The following is a 22453-nucleotide window of genomic DNA, read 5'->3' on the forward strand; positions in this document are numbered from 1 at the left end:
ATGTATATTTTAAACAGTTTTGAAGGTGTTTGTATGCCCTTCACTGAAAAAAAAGTATGCGTAAAATTTACTTAAAAAAGTTTCGCAACTTTCTGCATTAGCTTTTTTAAATTTAATTCCAGATAAATTTAAGGAACTTCAACTTGGTTTTAACATTTCTACACAGAGTAAATAAGTGAACTGAACTTCAGTCAATCCTTTCTTTTAGTAAACTTTACTTAATTTCTGCATACAATATTACCTAATTACAATTACTTCATTTATACAATATTACTCAAATAATTTATGATACATAATGTATTATAATTCATAAAATTTTAATATTTTTTTGTTAAAACACACATATTACACTTTTAACACATGGATGGCATGTAACACATTCTTTTTAGTATTATTTTATTTTTAGTAGTATTTTATTATTAATAGTATTATATTATACTAAGCATAATTTTTAATATTTTTAGTTAAAACACACATTCTAATATTTACATAATCTTAAAGATTTATTTTGTAAACAGACCAAGTCTCAGTGTCTCAACACATGGATGGCATGTAATACAATATTTTTAGTAAACTAGTAAAAAGAATGTATTACATGCCATCCATGTGTTGAGACAGTGTAATATGTGTGTTTTAACTAAAAATATGTAAATTGATATATTTGGTATCATAAATTATTTGTATAAATGAAGTTAATTGTAATTAGGTAATATTGTATGCAGAAATTAAGTAAAGTTTACTAAAAGAAAGGATTAATTCCGAAACAATAAATGAAGTAAAGTTTATTAAAAGAAAGAATTGATTCAGTAAAAATAAATTAAGTAAAGTTTATTAAAAGAAAGGATTGATTCAGTAAAATTAATTAAGTAAAGTTTATTAAAAGAAAGGATTGATTCAGTAAAATTAATTAAGTAAAGTTTACTAAAAGAAAGGATTGACTGAAGTTCAGTTCACTTATTTTATTCTATGTAACATTTAAGTCTTGAAACCGAGTTGCTTAAGTTACTTACATTTATCTGTAATTCAATTTACTTAAAATAAGCAAATGCAGAAAGTTGCGATTTTATGCATCATTTTTTTCAGTCTTGTGAGAAAGCCCTGAATGCATCATTTACAAGCCCCTTTAATCCGGTTGCTGGCCTGGGGCCCCTAGAAAATGTTATTTGGGTCCTTCACACTAGTGCAATTAAAATACGCACATAACTAAGAGAGTCATTTTTTATCAAAATCTTCTCTATTCGAAAAAATATAGTAATTAAATGATTGTCATTGTTTCACTACCGTTTTTTCTGTGTTGGTTGGATAATATATAGTGTATTTGGTGTAATAATAATAATAATAAGCTAATGACTGTAAAGCAGTAGTTATTTTATGTGCTATTAATTATACACTGCATTGCAAAAAAACAATAACATGATCATCATGACTTTCTCACTTGTAACATATTAATTAACATATTACTCCTCTTCAGTCCCGAGACTGACCACGTCAACTAAATCTTTGTGTTGAAGCACATACACGGCTCCACAGTTTAAAGTTCCCTGCAGTGAGATGCTTTCCCTGTCCATACTTTGTGGAAGTTTTCGCTGATGTTACAATATCAGTTAGTTAATAATTCACTTTTGGTTTTAGAGGTAATACATGTAAGCTCTATATCACATCATGAAATACAGTAAATAATATTTTAATAATTTTCTTTGGATCAGTTAGCATCTAAAAAGATTTATGTACTCTTTTGGTATGCTGTTTTGTGTTTTGAAACACTTTATCCAGACAAACCAAGTCTCCATGAAGCTGCAGGAGTCTCCCGCATTTCGGTAGTGGCTCCCTGATGCCCGCGAGTCACATATAACCTCCCTGAAATCAACTTTTGCAACTTGGGATGTCTGCTTTATCTGAATTTTATACGCAATTTATCTGGCAACCTCAGGGGCTCACTGTTGGATCCAGTACATCACATATCATTTGCCGAATAAAGAGACTCAAGTAGCTCATAGCTAATGGAAATCTACGATTTTTACAATAAATTATGATGCATTGTGAAGTTTGTAGTGCCTCAAAATTACATTCAAATTCCAACTTAACTCAGACACTCGAATAGCAGAAAAATGTCCAACAGTATCATTAGGACCTAGAATGTAAATAAGAATCCTTGGGTATAACATAATGTCATACTTGTCAAGTCTCCCGTTTTGGCCAGGAAACTACTGTATTTCACTCCTCTTTCCCGCCGTCCTCCCGTATTAGTATTTTCCCGTAAATTTCCCGTATTATGTTAAAGTAAAAAAATACATATTATTGAGGAGATGGCACTGACCGCTCTGTGTCTCTTAACCAATCGTGGAGCCGGTTAAAGGAGAAAGTCCCGCCTTTCAGGAGAAACAGCCAATCAGGTTGCAAAGGAGGGTCAGCGTGGGGAAGCCCCCCCCCGTCGCTGTGAGTTCAGGCAGCTAGTCGGAGCTGCTGATGTTAAAACAGATCTGGATATTCAGCGATTTTTCTTAAAGAAAGGTAACGGTAGTCTAATCATGGAAACTGTGATGAGATTTTTCTGATAGCTGCTTAAAAATACTCCGAAATAAAACACACAGATTAAACCTTTTAAAATAAAAAAATTACAACTTGTGACTAGAAACAACTAGAAATGTGGAGAGGACCGACATTAACTGAACTGATCAGGGGTGGAGTGATCAAAAGGAAGAAGTATTAATTAAAATTTATTGTGTAGGCCCCTTAGGACTAATTTTTACTGATGGAATATATCTGGTCCATGTCCTTTTAGTAAAAGCTCATAATACTATTTTTAGGTCACCTACAGTCATTTTGCAGAATTTGTGCACTCTTTGTTCAATTTTAAATCCATTAAATAAATAAAAAATATATAACATAAAAGAGTGCATTTATGGAAAAAAAGACATGTAATATCTAGAAAAGGGTTTTTAATTTGGCTGTATTAAAAGAATGACATATGTAGGAATGTCCACAAGATTTCAGATCCTGATAATCTAATTGTAGTGTGTAAGTGGTTCACATGTGGTTATTTTAGATTTTTTGTAAACCTGTTTTAAAATGTAAGGGATACTGAACCTTCGTTGGGCTGGTGGGACGACTTTAAGCGGACAGAGGAAAATATCCCTTATTTTTAAATCTAAAACTTGACAGGTATGCATAATGTCCTTCCTACAGAGTGCAGCGAGAAGCTTCTCACCTGTTAATGCTAATAACAAACTAGAAGAGTTTAACAAGTTAGTTGAACAGGCTGATAATTTGGCTACACACTGTAAAATATTATAAGAAAAACAATACATTTTGCTTGGGGCCCCCAAATTCTTTAAAACGGCCCTGGCTATGTGACACAAGCAGACGTCCCACCCTGCATAAACTCATTTCAGGGAGGCTGATATAAGAATAAACATTGGGTAAGCAGGTGTCTACAAAAATCTACAGTGGTATAATTAACAGATGGCAGTTTTTTTTCTCTGTAATATAAAAAGCAACATTCTGATGACAAAGTTGGAGTGCAAGAGGATTTATTGCAGAATCATTTGAAACAGAAATAATCATGATTTGGTCCAGTGGTGTCCCTCAATTCAAACAGCCACCATAACATGAGGAACTGAAGTTCTGCCTTTACAACCAACGTTTTGCAAGAATGCAATGTCACATCTATCAGTTCTTCAGATCTCACCACGAGTCGACTTCCTCAGGCGTACATGAGATACAGAAAAAAATAGACTAAAGAAAGAACACATTCACAGAGAAACATCAGGCACTTGGATAACTTTAGAGACTTTATACCTCTGACATAAAAGGCTAATGCTAATACTTAAACATCAGTCTTATCTATGAGAAAAGAAAATCATTACAGGAATACAAATACAAAAAAAAAACATGTAAACAAATAAATAAATAGTGAAAACAGGATTTAATTTCGCTATTGGGGACTATTTGTGATGGATTTACTTCATTAGAAGATGCTGTGTCGGATGTGGAAGGGAAGTCTAAAATAGCTCACCCTCACAGTTGTGTTGGGGTGTTAGGTGTGTGTTCCTTCCTGCAGAGTTTTGAAGTGTTTGAGTAGTGTGAGAAATGACGTCCCACTCTTAGGCTGTTTTCACACATGAAAGTCTGTTAGTTCTGTTAGTTTTGGTTTCACACTGCGGTTTAGCAAACGCTTCAAATAGGTTTGATACATTCTGTCACTATCATCATCACCCATGTGGTCTGCATCTTCCTATACTTGAGATTGACTGGTTTGTAGAAGAGTTTATGTCAGATGATGGCATGATGTCAATTCTGCAGATTGCATATCTAGGGGTTTTATCAAATTCTACCTTCCTGCCACAATCCGATTACCTTCAAATACAGGTGCATCTCACAGCAGAATAATCATAACAGGTTTCCCTTGTTAATATTTTTATTTCTGTTTATAAAGAAGGATTAATCTACAGTTACAGTAGATACTAGGGGAGTGATGATACACTAATACCACGAGACGAGACGAGACACGATACTGGGTTCAAGAGAATAAGACGAGACGAGATTTAAAAATCAAATTTTAAACAAAACGTCAAAAATGAAAAATGGCTTGAGTTTTATTTGACGAAATCATATAATGCAAATTTAACAGACTGGTTTCTCTCACACATTGATTCAATAAGAAATAGAAATAAGAATAAAACATAAAAATAAAACTTTTCTAGGGCTTATATGGTGCAAACAATAAGTGCAAACCACAACCAGTCATATTAAGACTATGGTTTGTGTTTTTTTTCTCCTAAATCACTTGTAATTTAACTATTCATAACCACAACCAATCATATTAAGACTGTGCTTGAAGTGCAAACAGAGACAGAACCTTTTTTTTAAATACAGTACAGAGCTAAGGGATTAGTACAACTGCCTATGAAACAGTCACGTGTAGGATTTACTTACCGTATTTATATATGGTTTGTGTCTTGTTGGTCACTCTGTTACCGTTTATTGTTTCCACTGGAGCCAAAATGCAGCCAGACTTACTTAAACTTAAAAGTAGCAGAAGCATCTTCTATGCAAATGCCTGAATTTTCCTCTTCTGCTGAGAGCTGCTCTCACTGCTCAGCCACCATACTATATCGCTATCGCTCCTGGGTTGCCAGATCCCTCTTAAAAAGTCCACACTTAACTGTTTTTTTGCCCCGTGAGACAGGTTTAAGCCTGATATCCACGAGATCTCATCACAACCCTAGTAGATACAGGAATCACCAATGTAATCTGTTGAGCGCATACTGCACAAGAAAAGCAGTCAAATTTCAGCACAACACTGGTTCTTTTTCTTCTTCTATTGATGGTGACAGCTTGCTTTAATTTGCTGCAATTGGACCCAAAATACGAATCATCCAGAAAATGTAGTAAATATTTACATTTTGGTTAATTTTGTTTTGCTTTGTTAGTCCGGACTGTGATAAACAGCACCATTAAACATCTGCTATTTTTAGTTTAAACATAACTGAAAGGTCTGAAGGTTCAAACGAGACAAGGTATGTATGATGCTTGTTTTAAGTAAAGTGCTTTAAGTAAAAAATAGTACAAGTTTAAGCTCAGTAGTGTTTTACACAAGATGTATTGGCATAATTTTATTTATAGACTGATTGTCTGTGATTTCAGTATTAATTTTTAACAGCCTGAAACCCTGAGGGCCTACTTACCCTTTTTTTTCTTCTTTATTCCACTCTTTCCCTTTGGCCTCCTTTAGACCCTGTCAAAAATATTTTTGGCCTTAAATTCTATGTCCTCTATTGATTAATGTACACCATTATTTGTAAGTCGCTTTGGCTAAAAGCGACCGCTAAATGCTACGTAATGTAATGTAATGTAGGCCTTCCCATCTCCTATATTTAATCATCAGGCTTTTTTTGTAATTTAGATTTTTATGGGTTTTTTTTTTACTGTGGTATCCTGCTAATCTATGTTCACATTACAATCTGTATTAATCAATACAGATTTTTTGGCTCAAATGTAGGACAAATAAGCCGTAAGCATTTGTATAAATGTATAAATTGCGATATACTTCTCACAATAAAAAAAAATTGAATCACTTTAGCCTGATGATATAAACATAGACCTTCATGAGGACTTAACAGAACTGCTGCTAACATTAGTCTTGGTTCCAAATATCACAGGACACCTTCTGAACTCTTGTGTGGAGTCCATGGCTCTTTTATATCTACAGCACCTACTTAATATCAGGCAGTTGTGCTTAACTTTAAGACTGATCAGCTTTTGTATTTGCATTAGTGTTGAATATTATTATTATAATTCATATTGCAAAGCCTGGGCCTTAGCTTTAATCATTGAGCATCATCATACAGATGTTTTGTTGCTTTTTGTCCTTTTTTTTTTAGCTCTATATTGAAAAAAAAATCAGGAGTAGTAACACACCGTTATTATAAAAACTTGCAAAAAGTGAAGACAGCAGGACATCAGCGAGAAAACTGGTGCTTGTTACTGAAAATTAAATCGTTTAATTACTGATGCTGAATGAGATTTAGGGAATTAGATTATTCCTCATTGTAGAATTTAGGTTAATTTCTGGTGGAATCAATTGCAATTGCAGTTGAATCGTATCTCTTTATGGGAGAAACGGTTGCTCCAGGATCCTTTGACACTTCCTGAACTTCCATATCCCTTTGCAGAGACCATCAGTGATCTTCTCCCACGCTTCCAACTCTGAGCGCCAGAGGAGCGATCTGGACCGGATGAGCTGAGAGACTTCGCTCTTGCTTCCTTTGGCTAGGCTAATGCTGTCTTTGGCGATGAACAGAACATCCAGGCCGATGAAGAGAGCGTTTAGAGTGATAAACCCGGCTCTGGCTGACTTGGAAAGAGCCAGAGGAGTTCCCTTAGCCAGCTGCCCGATGTCCGGCAGATCTGCGGCCAGGTTGGGGATGTTCCGAGCTGCTTTAGCCTCCTGAAGCCCTAAATTAACTGCTCTCATAGCCACTTCCTCATTCTTGAGAGCTTTCAATGCAGAAACTCCATCCACAAGGGCGTCGATACCTTTGCCAACCATCCCAGCACGAGCTATCATTTTTCCAGCCTCCAATGCTGTGGTTACCACCTCAGGGTCTACCATAGGACCTTCGCTGTTGGCCACTTGTTCTATGCAGTCTAGAATCTTCTGAACATCCTCCATGAATTTCTGGAAGATGTTGTTGGCATTTCCTCCGTGATGTTTGTTGACCGCCATTTCAGTGATGCCTGTGACTAAGCTGTTGACTCCACTGGTGACCCCCAGCCCAACCCCGGTGAGTGTGAGGGCCAGGGATGCTCCTGCAGTGACAGGGGCCAGGGCCAAGCCTACGATGGATAAGACGCCTCCGGCGATGCCCACTGAACTGCCCGCCACAGTGGAGATGCTGGACCCCAGCTTCATTTTGTCCAACTGAACCGCAGACTCCTCTAGATCAGACAGGAACTGGAACATTCTGGAGCTACGCTGCTTGAATAAGCCGATGAAGTGCAGAGCATCCCAGCTGAAGAGAGACGTCAGCCTGAAGGATTCGTCCATCCTTAAAGAAAAGAGGTACGGGTTGACACACACTGATTTAAATGATCTGATTTTTTTTTTTTTTTATTCCAATATCAACCTTTATAAATTAGCCAATTTTTCACAGTGTGCATAAATCTTTAACCCCCCTTTTAATCTTAAGTGACCAGAATTTTTTTTTTTTCTTAATTTTTTTCGTGCAACAAGATCCTGCCTTCTTATCAGTTAAGTACGGTTGGAGTTCTGAAAACAGAAGCCTGATTACATTTTGGCTTTAAACCCTAAACAAACACCTAAAAACCAGGATGGTAAGGACGAGCTAGACAAAAGCAAAGCCTTAAGTTGCTTTTTTTAAGGTAATTTCTGACACTGTAGTTAAGTGGAAGTGTGTACGAGGCAACGGGGAAATGTTTGTATGTTTGTTACATGTACACTGTTGTTGTGTTATGTGTACATGTTACATAATAACATATTAAAAACATTCATGTAATGGGTTTAAATCTTCATGTAAACCCTAAGATTTTTAATAATGGTATGTGGAGTGTTCCATGTACAATGACAACATTAATTCTTTGAAAATCTCCTTTTTTATATACAAAAATAAACTGTAAGTGTAACTGAAATATCGCTAAATGAATTAAAATTGAATTTAATATTGAATCAATATTGTTTCAGGAAATCAGTGGTGATACCCAGTCCGATTGGTAAAACATCATCTAAATTTACAGAGGTGTGAAAAAGTATTTCCCTTGCATTTTTGCATCTTACAGACTATCAAGCAAACTTGGTAATCTGAACCATCAGACGAAAATAACTTGAATAAATCTACAAAGCACTTTTAAAATGAACAAAGTCATTTCTAAACCTCTAGAGCAGGGATGTCCAAACTTTTTTTGTTGGGGGCCAGAAAGAGAAATATATTTGAAGTCACGGGCCACACTCTGTAATAAAACAAATAATTAAATATACCGATTTAAATAAAACATTTTCCTGATTACTTTCATTCACACACCATTTTACTTGACTTACTATCTTTATCTTTGACAGTTTTGTGTAAACTAAGATTTTTCAAATTGATGTTAAATTGATGTCTCTTAATATAAAACTCCTTAATTACGGCAACTTTTAGACTCTTTGGCCCGTTTTTCTGCGCTAGAAATGCGCACCCTCTCCGCTTTTAGACCTTTTGGACCGTTTTTTTGAGCTAGAAATGCACACCCTCTCCGCTTTTAGACTCTTTGGCCCGTTTTTCTGCGCTAGAAATGCGCACTCTCTCCATTTTTGGACTCTTTGCCCCGTTTTTCTGCGCTAGAAATGCGCACCCTCTCCGCTTTTAGACTCTTTGGCTCATTTTTCTGCGCTAGAAATGCGCACTCTCTCCGCTTTTAGACTCTTTCGCCGTTTTTTTTGCGCTATAACTGCGCACCCTCTCCGCTTTTAGACTCTTTGGCCCGTTTTTCTGCGCTAGAAATGCGCACCCTCTCCGCTTTTAGACTCTTTGGCCCGTTTCTGACACCTAGCGTTCAAACTTTGAATCTCACATTATAAAAACCTGCTTAACAGCGGGGCAACTTTCATTCTATTTCTAAAATACCTCGCGGGCCGTTCCAAAAAAGGAAACGGGCCGCAAATGGCCCGCGGGCCGTAGTTTGGACACAGCTATTATTCATGAACAGAGAAAACATGGAACACTGGTGAACCTTCCGAGGAATAGCCGGCCGACCGGAATTATTCCAAAAGGGCATGGACAACTCATCCAGGAGGTTTTGATGTGGTCTAGTGAAAGTCTGATTGAGATGCTGTGAATGATCTTAAACAGGATGTTTATGCTAAAAAATCCTCCAATGTGTCTGAATGAAAACAATCCTGTAAATAAGAGTGGACCACATTTCCTCCACAGAGATGTGAAAGACTCATAACCAGTTATTGGTAAAGCTTGGGTTGCACAACCACGTTATTGGAATAAAGGGGGAAAACACTTTTTCACACAGGGCTAGACTGATCTGAATATTTAGGATAGTTTGGATTTTTCCTTTAATAAATAAAATAATTTAAAAAGGGCTTTTTATACTTACTCAGGTTATCTTTCTCTGATTTTAAAGTTAGTTTGATATTCTGAAAAATATCAGTATGACAAAAATGCAAAAACAAAAGAAATCTATAGGGGGCAAATACTTTTTCACACCACTGTAGTTGACAAATCCTTAAGAAGTAATAAGTAGACAAGAGAAGAACTGCACTTACCGGAATTTGATTAGCTGGCTCAAGTGGTCATACAGCTTCTTCACTGACTCCTCACTCATGCTCAAACTGAACTTCAGAGAAGAGACGCCATTCTTCCACCTGTAACGTAATATATGATGTGATGTAAAACATGCAAATTCAATGATTCAAGCTCATGTTTGAGTTTAATACTATAACCTTACTTAGCATCAGGCGCTAACAGGTAAACAAAGAAGGACAAAGAAGCATTCAGTATAGTCCTAAATGGATGGAACATTGATCTACTGAAGGTGTGTGGGCATTTAACATTCCACAAGCCACAGTGTAATATATGTCTACCTGGAAATACATTAAAAAGGGCATTATCCACCGGCAAGATCATTACCACCCTCTATGCTGTCAACTGTGGGAGATAATGATTATAAGTGTCACACCTTAGCCTGTGTCTGTACAATGTCTTTCCTTTTTTGGTTCCCTCCTGCTCCTGTTCTCTGTTGTTTACCGGTCATGTTTCCCAGCCGTGTGCTACTGTTGTGTTTTGGTCCTGTCTCCGCCTTAGCCCCGCCTTGTCATCTGTAACCCCTCCTGTCTCATTTGTAACTCCGCCCCCCTCATTACCTCCACAGGTGTCCCTAGTGTGTGCCTGTGTATAAATACCCCATGTGCTCCTTTGTTGTTTGTCGCGCTTTTTGTCTGATCTTGTCATGTTACGCTGTCCGGATTGTGTTTATCTGTTTTGTTTAGCCACAGACCTGCTGTGTTTTTTGTCTACAGTGTTCTGGTTTGTTTTCTTTAGTTTGTTTCTTTGTTTAATGATTTTGCTTGTTTGTTTAAGTCTTTTAGTTTATCCTGTTTTATACAGTTTGTTTAAGTAACCTTATTCTTTTTAGTTTGTCTCTAGTGTTTTGTTTATTTTCACTATGGAAAATAAATGTGACTTGCGTGTGCATCCTGCCTCCTCTTCCTTGTTACAATAAGCAGTGGTATCTGGCTAAAAATATCACTGCAGCATTTATTTCCTAGCATGTCAGGCTGTTTATGCAGTGATACACATTCAGAACATATATCTGTTTTTTTCTGTGAACTACTTGTGATGAATATGAATATGAAGGATACTTCTATGATAATTTTATGTTATTTTTCACGTGGTATGGTTGGTTGTCTATAGTGTTATACTTACTCAAAAATACCTCCATAACATGATACAGTCATGGACCTGCAAAGAATAAAACACAATTTAGCAAAAACAATCATAAATACATTTAATGAACCTACCAGGTTTCATCAGGTTAATCATTTTAAGGGATTAATGGAGCACATGAATTGGTGAGTAATTGGTGAGTACTTTTGGCAATATAGTGTATGCATCTCAAAAAGTCAGTCTGATGGAAAACTTGCAACTGGACATCAATGGACATGCATTTATATTTTATCACCTGTAAATTATGAATGTGAATCACAGAGAATCACGATATATTATTATAACAATATGTTGCATGTGATATCGATGATATCACAGTACTGTGATTCTGTGATACTCAATATATCGTAAGACTATTCTCTTCAATGCTTCATGGCATCTGTGTTAGGATAAAAATAGGATAAAATACTCGTAAATCAGTTTCAAAGAAATAGAAAGCGCTAGTTTACCAATCTTTATTTGATTATAGCTCCACCATATGGATTCATGAAGAAGTAGCTTTACTAAGTGAAATAAAGGGGCGAGTCTTAAATCCATATTTGATTAAGAATGTATTGCAGATGAAAATGATACGATATACCGATATTATCGATATTTTTTATGCACCCCCCACTGTAAATTGTGGAGAATTCAAAGGAAACGCACCTAATGTGACTTTTTATAATAAAAAATATTGGAAAAGATGATCAATTCTAGTCTTGAAGAGGCAGTGTTCAGCACTTACATTAGTGTTGGTGATTAAACCATATTGCCCAGGACAGTGTAACTTCTGAATAAATGTCTGATGATACATAATGAAATGAGAACTTACTTTTTCTCCATTCTCTCGCAGAGCTGCTGGGTGATACGGATGTATTTGTCCAGTTGGTAGGCCAGGACGTCCATGTTGTACAAGCTGGGCGTGAAGAAAGCTTCTGCATCTCTCTTGAAGTGGATGAGGAGTGGAGACACGATTCTGGCAGTGGAGATCACAGATCGTACAGCTGCAGAGCTCACTCCCTTCGGCAGTAAGCTTTCGCCCATGAAAACGAACAGCGAGGTCACGGCAAGCCTTTCTATTGCATCCAGGAAGTGGTGAAGACCGTCCAGCCCCAGCAGAGTGTTTTTCAGAACGGCCTTCAGCTCATTCTCCAGCTCGGTCCTCTTGGAGTCGGCGGTCACCTGAGTCAACCCACTCCAGATGTACTCCCCAAAAGCCTTGGCCTTGTTCTCAGCCTTCTTCACGTGGTCAAACTGCAGAGAGATTTGATCGGCCCGGTCTTTGATGTCTCTCATCGACTCTAGCTCCGTCTCCCTCTGGAGGGTCCATTTCGGTTCCTTGTCACAGAAGTCCCTCACAGTTCTGATGTCTTCGAGGGTCTCCAGGATGTAGTCCTGCAGTTGCTCCTGCAGCTGTTCTCTGGAGTAAGTAAAGTAAACAAAATAGCATTAAATCAATGCTTCAAACACTGTATAATACTGGATACTGGAAACTAATAACCTATCTGGAGACTTTGGCCATGTTCCATGGAAACTACAGGTCTACAGAATGCCAGAGTTGCTCATCTGTTTGTAGGGACAATTCTAGCCAGATGCACAGCTCTGTCTACTGTGGGAGATAAGGACTTCTATTATGTATTTCTGAAAACTCCTAAAACATAATATTTTAGTATCGTATTTTTCACACTGTAAGGCGCACCAGATTATAAGGCACATTATGTGACACTAGTAAGGCACAGGGGTGTCGCCATGTTTTCCTTCTAATTCAGCAGGTCTTGCCACTGGGTGACGAGACTGTAAAGCTAAGCTAAGGATAAGTTAAGTGAACAAAATTAAAGTAATTCTTTTAAAGACAAACGAGTGCTGAATGTTAATCTACACAGATTTCTTTCCTGAATTTCTCTCCTGTTTATTTGGGTGAGCAAAGCATTTCTGTTTATTTACAGTAAGCTTAGATTTCCAGATTTTCACTAAAGATGGGTGCAGCATTCGCACTAGCAGCTAACCGCTAGCTCTAGCTGCAGTTACAGGCTAATTCCACCGGCCAGCCCTATATTGTACAACTCGCCCATAATTCACATTACCTTGCCTACTAGCCATAACACTGGCTAGAGATCTGCCTCAATCACAAGATACCACCTCAGAACTTATACATGTGTGAGCATTCCCAAGTTGCCACCTATTGTTATAATTCATGATCAGTTTTCACGTGGTATAAGTATTAAATATAGCTGGGAAATATGACAATATTTTATTGTACCGTGATTAATTGTCTTATCGTATCAACAACATGCTTTTTTAAGCATTTTGAGGATATCGTCAATGCTAAAAAACAATGGCTCAACTGTACATTTTATTGCAAAAGAGCTTAACTAGTCCTCTTTAATTGAAAGTTGTCCAACAAAAAATCACTGTTAAACATAAGAGTATTTACAGTAAATAGCAGTTTTTAATAACCTGCCACTGCTAATTCGTGTTGACTTTGTCAAGACATTTCTATGCATCATGAAAACGTATTTAAATATCACAATACAATAGTTTTGCCATACTCCCCAGCTCTAGCATTAGTATAAAATACTTAAGTTAGATTACAGTTAACAGAATTTCTAACAAAAAAAAACCTATAAACTTTGCTTTCCAATGTCTCATCATTCTACTGTATTTTTTGCACTATAAGGCGCACTTAAAATCCTTTATTTTGTTAACTTTAATCACAGTATGAATTATGTATGAATTTTACCAGTCAGGTTGTAAGGAGCAGTAAAGCCACCCCACTAAAGTACAGCTTTATACAGTAGTTTCAGTTTAGTTCTTCACCACGAGACTCGAGACTGGAGCAATATTAGCATTAGCCGCTAACAGAGCTAAGCGCTAACTCTTTGGCCCTTCAGGGGTGAGTATCATCGGCCTGTAGCCTGCTGCTAACCCTGGTAGCACTGCTGGAGCAGGATTAGCATTACCTGCTAACCACGCTAACTCCTAGATCTTTTGCTGGTCAGAGGTGAGTATATCAGACTGTAGTCTGCGTGTTTACCGTGTTTACACAAACTATGAGGCACAAACCGCTAGCTAATATCACCCTAGCTTACCGGAACATGTAGCCGCTAACCAGGGATAGCCTTAGTGGAAATCTAAGCTTGCTTTAAATGAATGGAAGCACTTTACTCACCCAAATTAACAGTTTTCAGAGGAGAAGTCTGTGTAGATGAACATCCAGCACTCGTTTGACTTTAAAAGCAAGTGTTTTTTTAAGAATTACAGTTTAGTTTACTTAACTTAGCTTAGCTATACAGGTCTGAAGTAAAAGGAAAACATGGCGACACCCCTGTTATGTTCCTTACGATAACATAATGCAAATTATAATCCGGTGCGCCTAAAGTATTAAAAATAGACCAGAAAATTAACGTTTATTTATAGTGAACCTAATAATCTGGCGCGCCATATAGTGCGAAAAATACGGTACTCTGAACGGCTTTGCTGAGCTTTTGCTGCAGCTCTGTGTAGCTGTACAGTAATATATCCATAAAATATATGATCCCTGCCAACACAGAGGAACGGGTGCTGTATTTTATATGCTGCGATAACAGTTTCAGCTACATCAGGGTATGATATGAGAGCCTGAGAAATACACAACTGCAGAAGCTGTGGAGCAACCTGAAATAGGTCAAAATGTTATTAGAATGTTTACACAAGCGCCAGACTCAGTGTGGCCAAGATTGCAAGATATCAGTGACTTAGTGGAAAAAGTATGAGAAGAAAAATTATAGTTTATGAAACATTGACTCTGTATTAGAAAGTAAAGGACACTGGTCACAATTTTAACAAAGCTAAAATTCTTAATTATTTTTTATATTTAAATAATTATCTGGACACATTCATTTCTTGGGAATTAACCCCAGTCAGCAGGCTTAATTCATGTAATATTAAACAAGGCTGCTCACAATGAGTTTAATGGCGGGTTAGCACCTATTGTGTACGTGGATGTGCCAAAGGGTGTGTGATAAGGTGACATAATTATAGAAGAAACACCTGGGACTGAAAAGAATGTGACCCAACCAAGTTGTGGTGCACTTCAGTCTGTTGGCTAAATTCGTTTAGCCAGATCTAAACAGTGTTTATCTCCTTTAAAATGAATCTGCTTCTGTTTCTGCACCACACCTGCACCTTTAATCATCTAATAAATCTCTCATGTACACAAACGCTCCAACTAATCTGCTTCCTTGATCTCCACAAACAGGTTGTAACCTGGGCGAAAACAGGATATAGGGTAGGACTATGACGTGAACAATACACACATCGTCACTGCCATGCAAAACCTTGAATCTACATAATAGCAGATCTACAGGAGAGGGAAAAGCTTCTAAATTTAATAAGCCAATGTAAAAATAACACATTATTTAAAAAGCAAAAAATGGTGCAGGAAATAACTATTTGCTATCATAAGTTTGGTTTGCCATAAAATTGCTGTTTGTAGTTTCTAAAAAAAAAACATTCCACGTTGGTGTCAAATTACTAACATTTCAGGGTGCACTATATAAATTATCACTGAATAACTGTTAATAATATAACATGTACATGTCAAGTGAATCCAAACTTCAGTCCGTACATTATAGACCCTATTTTAGCAATCTATAGTGCACCGGGCAATTGCATAGCTGTATCGCACAGCTGGATTTAGGGCATGTTAGTGTGTCTTTGGTATCATGAGAGAAAGCAAAAAATACACCTTGCACGGCTCGAAACATGAAAGGTATCGTGAAATAAACCAATAAGTGCGCTCTGGCTTAACAGTGCAATGCTTTTTTTGTCTCAGTAGAGGATACTGACCTGCGCGTTCACGCTGTGAAGAGACACCAGCAGCTTATTTAAAGGGAACAGCAAGGTTATTTTATTCTTTATTCTGTTTATTGTTGAGTAAAAGCTGGATTTAGACATTTAAGCACTGATTTTTCATTTATTTTAAATGTGTAGTTGTGGTCTCTAGTATAAATAAATGCCATTATTTATTATTATTATTGTGATAATATGCTTGGCAATGTGACAAAACAAGAATGTACTACTGCAACAAAAGGTATAACAACTCTAAACATTCAGTAGAAACTGTGAACACCATTAATTTAGCAAGACTGACATTGTATTAAAGGAGAACTCCGGTGTAAAATTAACTTTTATTGTCGTAAAACATGATAAAAAGTACTTTTGACCTTTGTTGAATATCTCACCTATGTTCTCCCACAGCTTTCTGAGATCCAGTAATTTTGTCCCTTTTGCCCTGCAGCACAATGGGCTGCTTTGGGGCATATTTTGCCCCGACAAATCGCTTTTTACACCGTTATCCAGGCTCAAAGTAGCTTCACACCTCCTTGGTAGAATCCAAAGGGCTTTGACATTTAAAATGACGCCATCGTAACTTTAAAAGTGCACAAAAAGCTTATTAAAAATCACAGTTTACATCCAGTGCCACTAGCTTTCAGCTCCAGGCGCCACAATCGCTGTACATTACTACATCATATGTCTGTACATATGCAAATACAAAGTATTTCAGCATGAAGCACGTATTTATAATGTGTGAAAGGGTGTTGTACCAAAACTACACCTCTGCCTTTTTTATACATACCAAACTGTGTGAAAATTGTTGTTGTGAGTTGTGATTATTATAAGTGTATTAATCACCTTCCTCAGTGTAAATTAATGCTCTGGGCGCCGGCTGCTATGCCAGGAGGCAAGCTATGTGGAGTCTATGTATATATATCTATGTCATAATCAGTACAGTGATGGGGGCGCCTGGAGCTGAAGCTAGCAGCACGGGATGTAAACAGTGTTTTTTAATAAGCTTTTTGTGCATTTTTTAAGTTATTTATGCCTCGTTTTAAATGTCAGGGCTCTCCGGATTCTAGCAAGGAGGCATGGAGCTACTTTGAGCTGGATAACAGTGGGAAAAGCATTAAAAATGTACTGGATCTGAAGCTATGGTAGAGCGGAGATGTGCTATTCAACAAAGGTAAGTACTTTTTATCATGTTTTACTACACAAAAAATCAATTTTACACTGGAGTTCTCCTTTAAATAATGTAACATAAGTCTATCTTGCAGCTTTCGCATATAAAGTACAAAAAATGAACATGTTATGGCACATGGGACCCTACAGCATGTTCTATGCTACAACAAATGCACTTAAATACTCACCTGGTGTTGGGCTCCATTTGATGGACCTTCAATGCTAATAATGAAACTCCAGGTTCTCCTTGGTTCAGTTCTTCATTTGAGATTCTTCAGTGATACTTTTCTCAAATTCTGGAGGAGGAAAGACATATTTCTTGACTTAAACATCTTAGTAACTCAACAAACCTTGTTTATATGACACTGAAGCTTAACTGGGATGGTGATGAGGACGAAAAGTTGCCACGTGAAACTGACCCAACCTACTAAAAAAACAATCTTAGAATGTTCGACAACAGCATTAATGAAATGGTTTAATTTAAAATACTAATATAGTTATTTTTATCAGCTTTAATATCAGACACACAGAGAGTTTAATAACATAGGGAATCTTCAGGAAATCGAGTTTAATCTTCAGTTCAACACAGAAACAGTGTCCAAATAAACAGAGAGCACTTACTGATCTCCATCCAGCGTTTCTCGCGAGCACTGGAACAAATCCTGTATCCTGAATCAGACCCGAATCCTCTTTCTCAGGAAAGTGAACTCTGCGGTTCTGATTGGGTTTCGTTTTCCTTTCTGTCACGAGGTTTCTTCCCAGCTTTTCACAAGCCTCACTGTTGTTGTTTTACCGGCTACATTCCTACAAACTCCGCCCACTGCGCTGTGATTGGCCAGCACAGGTAGCCCAGCGACTGTGTAACCAATCCCTGGAGTGCTGGAGAGGAGAAGCACTTTCCAATGAAACAGATGAAACTTTCAGGTTTCCTCATAGGAATCTGAGATTTTACCTCTTTTATAAAATCTGGTTCAATTTGAATTTTACTACTTTTTATTATTTTACTACTATTTTACTACTATTGGTATTCATGTAATATGCAAAGCATGTTCTATAAAAAAATATATGTGCATTTTAATATTTTTTGAATTATCTTTTTATTGGGTTTTCCTTTATTCACAACAATATAAACAATGCAAATATACAAAAGTATACCATGTCCATGGTAATAGTATAATACAGACGATGAGATACAGTTTTTGTCTCTTAATGCAAAAAAATATTTAAAAAAAAAACATAATTTCTTCCAATGCCAAGTCTGAACACAGAAGGGACGTAACATAATAAGATATAGAGGTAGACATCTAGAAGGAAACTCAGTTAGCCTTTTCCAGATACAATAGTAGAGGGGACCAAATTCTGGTAAATCTTTTAGTTTACAGTTCTGGTAACTCATAAGTTAGTTTTTCCATAGGTAACCATCATCAATCTGCTTCAACCACATCTTTTTTGGAATGTCTATTTTTGACCATAATAATAGAATACACTTTGTGGTGAGATAAAATAACATATGTAAAAGACTAATGGTGTATTTAATATTTTTAATGTATTTGTAAAGCTGTTTAAATAAGTGAAGTCAAATGAACTTTTCAAATATTACTTTCACTGCTAATTTAGGTAGTTCATTTTATGTATACAATATTTTTTAAATAAATTATTCAGAAATATTCATATATAAAATTTGTTATAATTTTCTGACAGTACTTTACTGTCTTGATAAAGATCGCTATCTTGCAGCTGAACTCATTCTTTCAGCACATACTGTTGCTGAACCTAGACCTGACTGACCAACTGCAGCATCAACCAACCCCACATCATTTACTTACTTAAATCCAGGTGGTCAGGCAGTATACTTTTTTTCTGAGTAGCCAAACTAAGCTTTAAGGACAGATATTTTATTTTCATATGTTAAGATAGGGTGGGTCATAATTTAGATTACCAATATTTATGTGACAGCAAGCCTCAGATTCATTATTAACATATCATTATTTCCAAAACTTAGTAAATAACTCTTAAAAACTCTAAAATCTTGGTCTAAACTAAGGCTAATATGTTTATATGACTTCTGTCTGTAAGCCAAGAGTAACTGACCTGATTTAAACCCATATTAAACAAGGTTAAACTTTCTTAGCGTTACAGTGTTAAATATATTTAAATTGATAATGTAAAACAATATACAGAAAGACTAATTTAGGTTTGTACCCAACATTTACGTAAGTCCAACATTCACATAGCTTTTATTGCGGTTAATCGTAATCCAAAGCCGATGTTTATCCTGGGCTAAATTTGGACCAAAACCAATTCTCAACTTCTATTTTTGGACTTAATAAAGGCCATGATTTAGCCAAGGATTTGAATTAACAGAACTGATAAACAATCCATTTATTATCTGCACGCTTTACTCTAGCCAGTACATAATGAAAAACGCTCTGAAAGCATGAACACTGTTGACTCCCACTGGAAAAAATCCTGCTAAGGATTTTTAATCTAAACATGAGTACCCCTGACATATCTTAAATTTGCAAGTGTTTAAAGCATGAAGATACTCTCATTTCCCCACAAGAGGACACTACAGTCAAACTTTTCTATGCTTCTGTATGTAGAAGAGGTTCTTGTTTGTAAGAGTGAACACTGTCAGGACAAAAAAATGTCTAGTGGGAGTGAGTCTGCATGGTTGCATGGTTTATTTTATAGAGCTTAACAATTTTATTTAAACATTGAAATGAGTAGAAGTCGTTTTCACATGTTGTCACCTTACAACCACAAACTTTATTGAGATTAATGGACAGACCAACACAAAGTAGCACATAATTGTAACATGATATGAAAGTTTCTTAATGGGGTTAGGATCTGAACTTCATGCAGTAATTATTCAATGGGAAGCTCTATTTGCTTAGTTAAATATAAAATAATTGGTGAACGTTTTTGGCTTATATATGGAATATATAAAATAAGAAAAAAAACTGTAATGCTTTATAATACAGCCCACGTTTTAGATGGTAAGTTCTTTACTTATTTTGTAACTTCTCTAGATGAACCAGAACATTCAAAATACTTACTTGGCCCTACGTTTACTTAAACTGTACATATAAATAAAGTACAAGCAGAAACAATAGTGTAAAAACTAGGTAACTTTCTGAAACTTACCTTGTACTTTGTCCCACACTAAACAGTGTAATTGTTCTCTATGAATCAGTAAATACAAAATACTTATGGTATCCTACTTGTACTTAAACGTAGGTAAAAAGTAAAGCACAGGGGAACCTGCAGTTTTCCTAAACTAGTGGTACAATTTTCATATAAAATAATAATAGACAGAGCTCTTCAAAGAACAGTTACTCTCTTAACACCTCTAACTAACTACCTTCTACTACCAGATCAGGAGAATCTCTCGCTATCTTTAATAAACTCCTGAAGACAGAGCTCTTCAAAGAGCACATACTCTCCTAACACCTCTAACTAACTACCTTCTACTACCAGATCAGGAGAATCTCTCACTATCTTTAATAAACTCCTGAAGACAGAGCTCTTCAAAGAGCACTTACTCTCCTAACACCTCTAACTAACTACCTTCCACTACCAGATCAGGAGAATCTCTCACTATCTTTAATAAACTCCTGAAGACAGAGCTCTTCAAAGAGCTCTTACTCTCCTAACACCTCTAACTAACTACCTTCTACTACCAGATCAGGAGAATCTCTCGCTATCTTTAAGAGACTCCTGAAGACAGAGCTCTTCAAAGAGCACTTACTCTCTTAACACCTCTAACACACTAACTACTTCTAACCTCATTTCCTTCTTCCCCTCCTTCACTCCTCTATCCCATTATTTCCCTTCGACCTCCTTTAAGCCCTATCTAAAAACGGTTTATCTTAATTTCTATTACTTTTGTACTTGTCTATTGTAAGTCGCTTTGGACAAAAGCGTCTGCCAAATGTAATGTAATGTAATGTAATTTTGCCCATTGTTCATGATAGTTATGAAGGTTTAATTTCAGTCACTCTCCAGGGAAATATTAATAGAAAAAGAAGATGAGAATTTGATTTATGCTTTTAAAACTGTCAAGGGTAGAGCAGGAAGAAAACGAATAGTTTGTAATGTGAAGACTAAAGTACAATAATATTTATATATCTATAATAACACAATAAGGAATGCTGAGATTTCAAAGAACATGTATTCATTAATAAACAGAAACCACAAGGTTATATATTAATGGGAAATAAACACACCTCATCTGATTTTTTACTGTTCTTACTCTGTAAGTACACAGTACTTACCCTCTAAAAAGCGGGCTGTATATAAAGTGTTACCAAAAAATCTTGCTAAGATTGGCCTATATCTAAAAATGTTGAACAGCATGTTGGAGCTATTTGTTAAACTCAAAAAGAAAGGAAGTGAGAGAGAGAGTGAGTGAGAATGAGAATGTCTGAAAGACTGAATAAAAGTTTTGTAAAAATGAATTTAAAATATGATTAAAAAATTATTTTCTCTCTCACTCTGCCTGCCTCTGTGCTTGTCAGAGTTAGACATGTTTTCTCTTTGTTTAGCTCAGATGTAGAGATATGATCAAATGATTCAGTACAGGATGTGCAGCGGGGGTGTCTGTGTGGTTAGTCTGTCACAGTTTATTTTGCAACACTTCCGCCGGTGCACACTTTGGCACAGCTATTGTGCTTTTCCATTTGGCATTTTAAAGATGAAGGAAAAATAATTTCCATGAAATTAGAATGTGTTAAAAAGTCAACATTAACATTGAAATTTATCCACAAAAAAAATTAAGCATGTAAAATAACTACATTGGTGAGGAGTTATTAAAAATGTACTAATTATTTTCTACATATTACATAATGTACATAAAGATATGTGTGTGATTACAACTTTGGTGAAAACTGTACAATAATACCCTGTTGGTGGTTTACAGTGGTTGGGCCTAGAGGCATAAAATTTCCATATGACATCCTGTAGCACATTTGTCCACAGATAAGCAGTTGGGGCAGTGTGTTGTTCCACAGCAAAGGCAGAGAACTCTGGTGTAAAATTGACTTTGGGTGTAGTAAAAAAATGACTAAAAGTACTAACCTTTCTTGAAAAGCCCACCGCGGCTCTATTACAGCTTTCTGAGATACAGTAATTTTGGGATTTTTGCCCAGCACTCTGTACAACGGACGCTTAAGGGCATATTTAGCCCCAATAAATTAATTTTTCCAGGCTAAAAATTAGCTCCACACCTCCTTGCTATAATCTGGAGAGCCCTGACATTTAAATCGTGGCATTTATAACTTAAAAAGTGCACAAGAAGCTTATTAAAAACCAATGTTTACGTCCCATAATGCTAGCTTTCAGCTCCAGGTGCCAGCCCACTGATAATGACAGACATATATAAACAGACACTGCATAGCTTGCCTCCTAGCGCAAGCTGATACGTTAGACCCTGGATAATGGTGTAAAATCGATTTATTGGGGCAAAATATGCCCTGATACGGCCGTTGTACAGAGTGCCGGGCAAAAAGCACAAAATGACTGGA

General features: G+C 36.5%; 1 protein-coding gene across 1 annotated transcript; it reads right to left on the reverse strand.

The window, feature by feature from the left end:
* Positions 1 to 3513: 3513 nt before the first annotated feature.
* Positions 3514 to 17774, reverse strand: apol (apolipoprotein L). Its single transcript, XM_022671614.2, has 6 exons — positions 17550 to 17774; positions 17117 to 17224; positions 11764 to 12351; positions 10932 to 10967; positions 9773 to 9871; positions 3514 to 7550 (listed from the first exon to the last, which is right to left on the reverse strand). The coding sequence occupies exons 2-6, from the start codon at positions 17131 to 17133 to the stop codon at positions 6611 to 6613; spliced, it is 1680 nt and encodes a 559-aa protein (XP_022527335.2). The 5' UTR covers positions 17134 to 17224; positions 17550 to 17774; the 3' UTR covers positions 3514 to 6610.
* Between the last annotated feature and the right edge of the window lie 4679 nt (positions 17775 to 22453).

Source organism: Astyanax mexicanus, chromosome 19, assembly GCF_023375975.1.
Source record: "Astyanax mexicanus isolate ESR-SI-001 chromosome 19, AstMex3_surface, whole genome shotgun sequence".
Lineage (NCBI taxonomy): Eukaryota > Metazoa > Chordata > Actinopteri > Characiformes > Acestrorhamphidae > Astyanax > Astyanax mexicanus.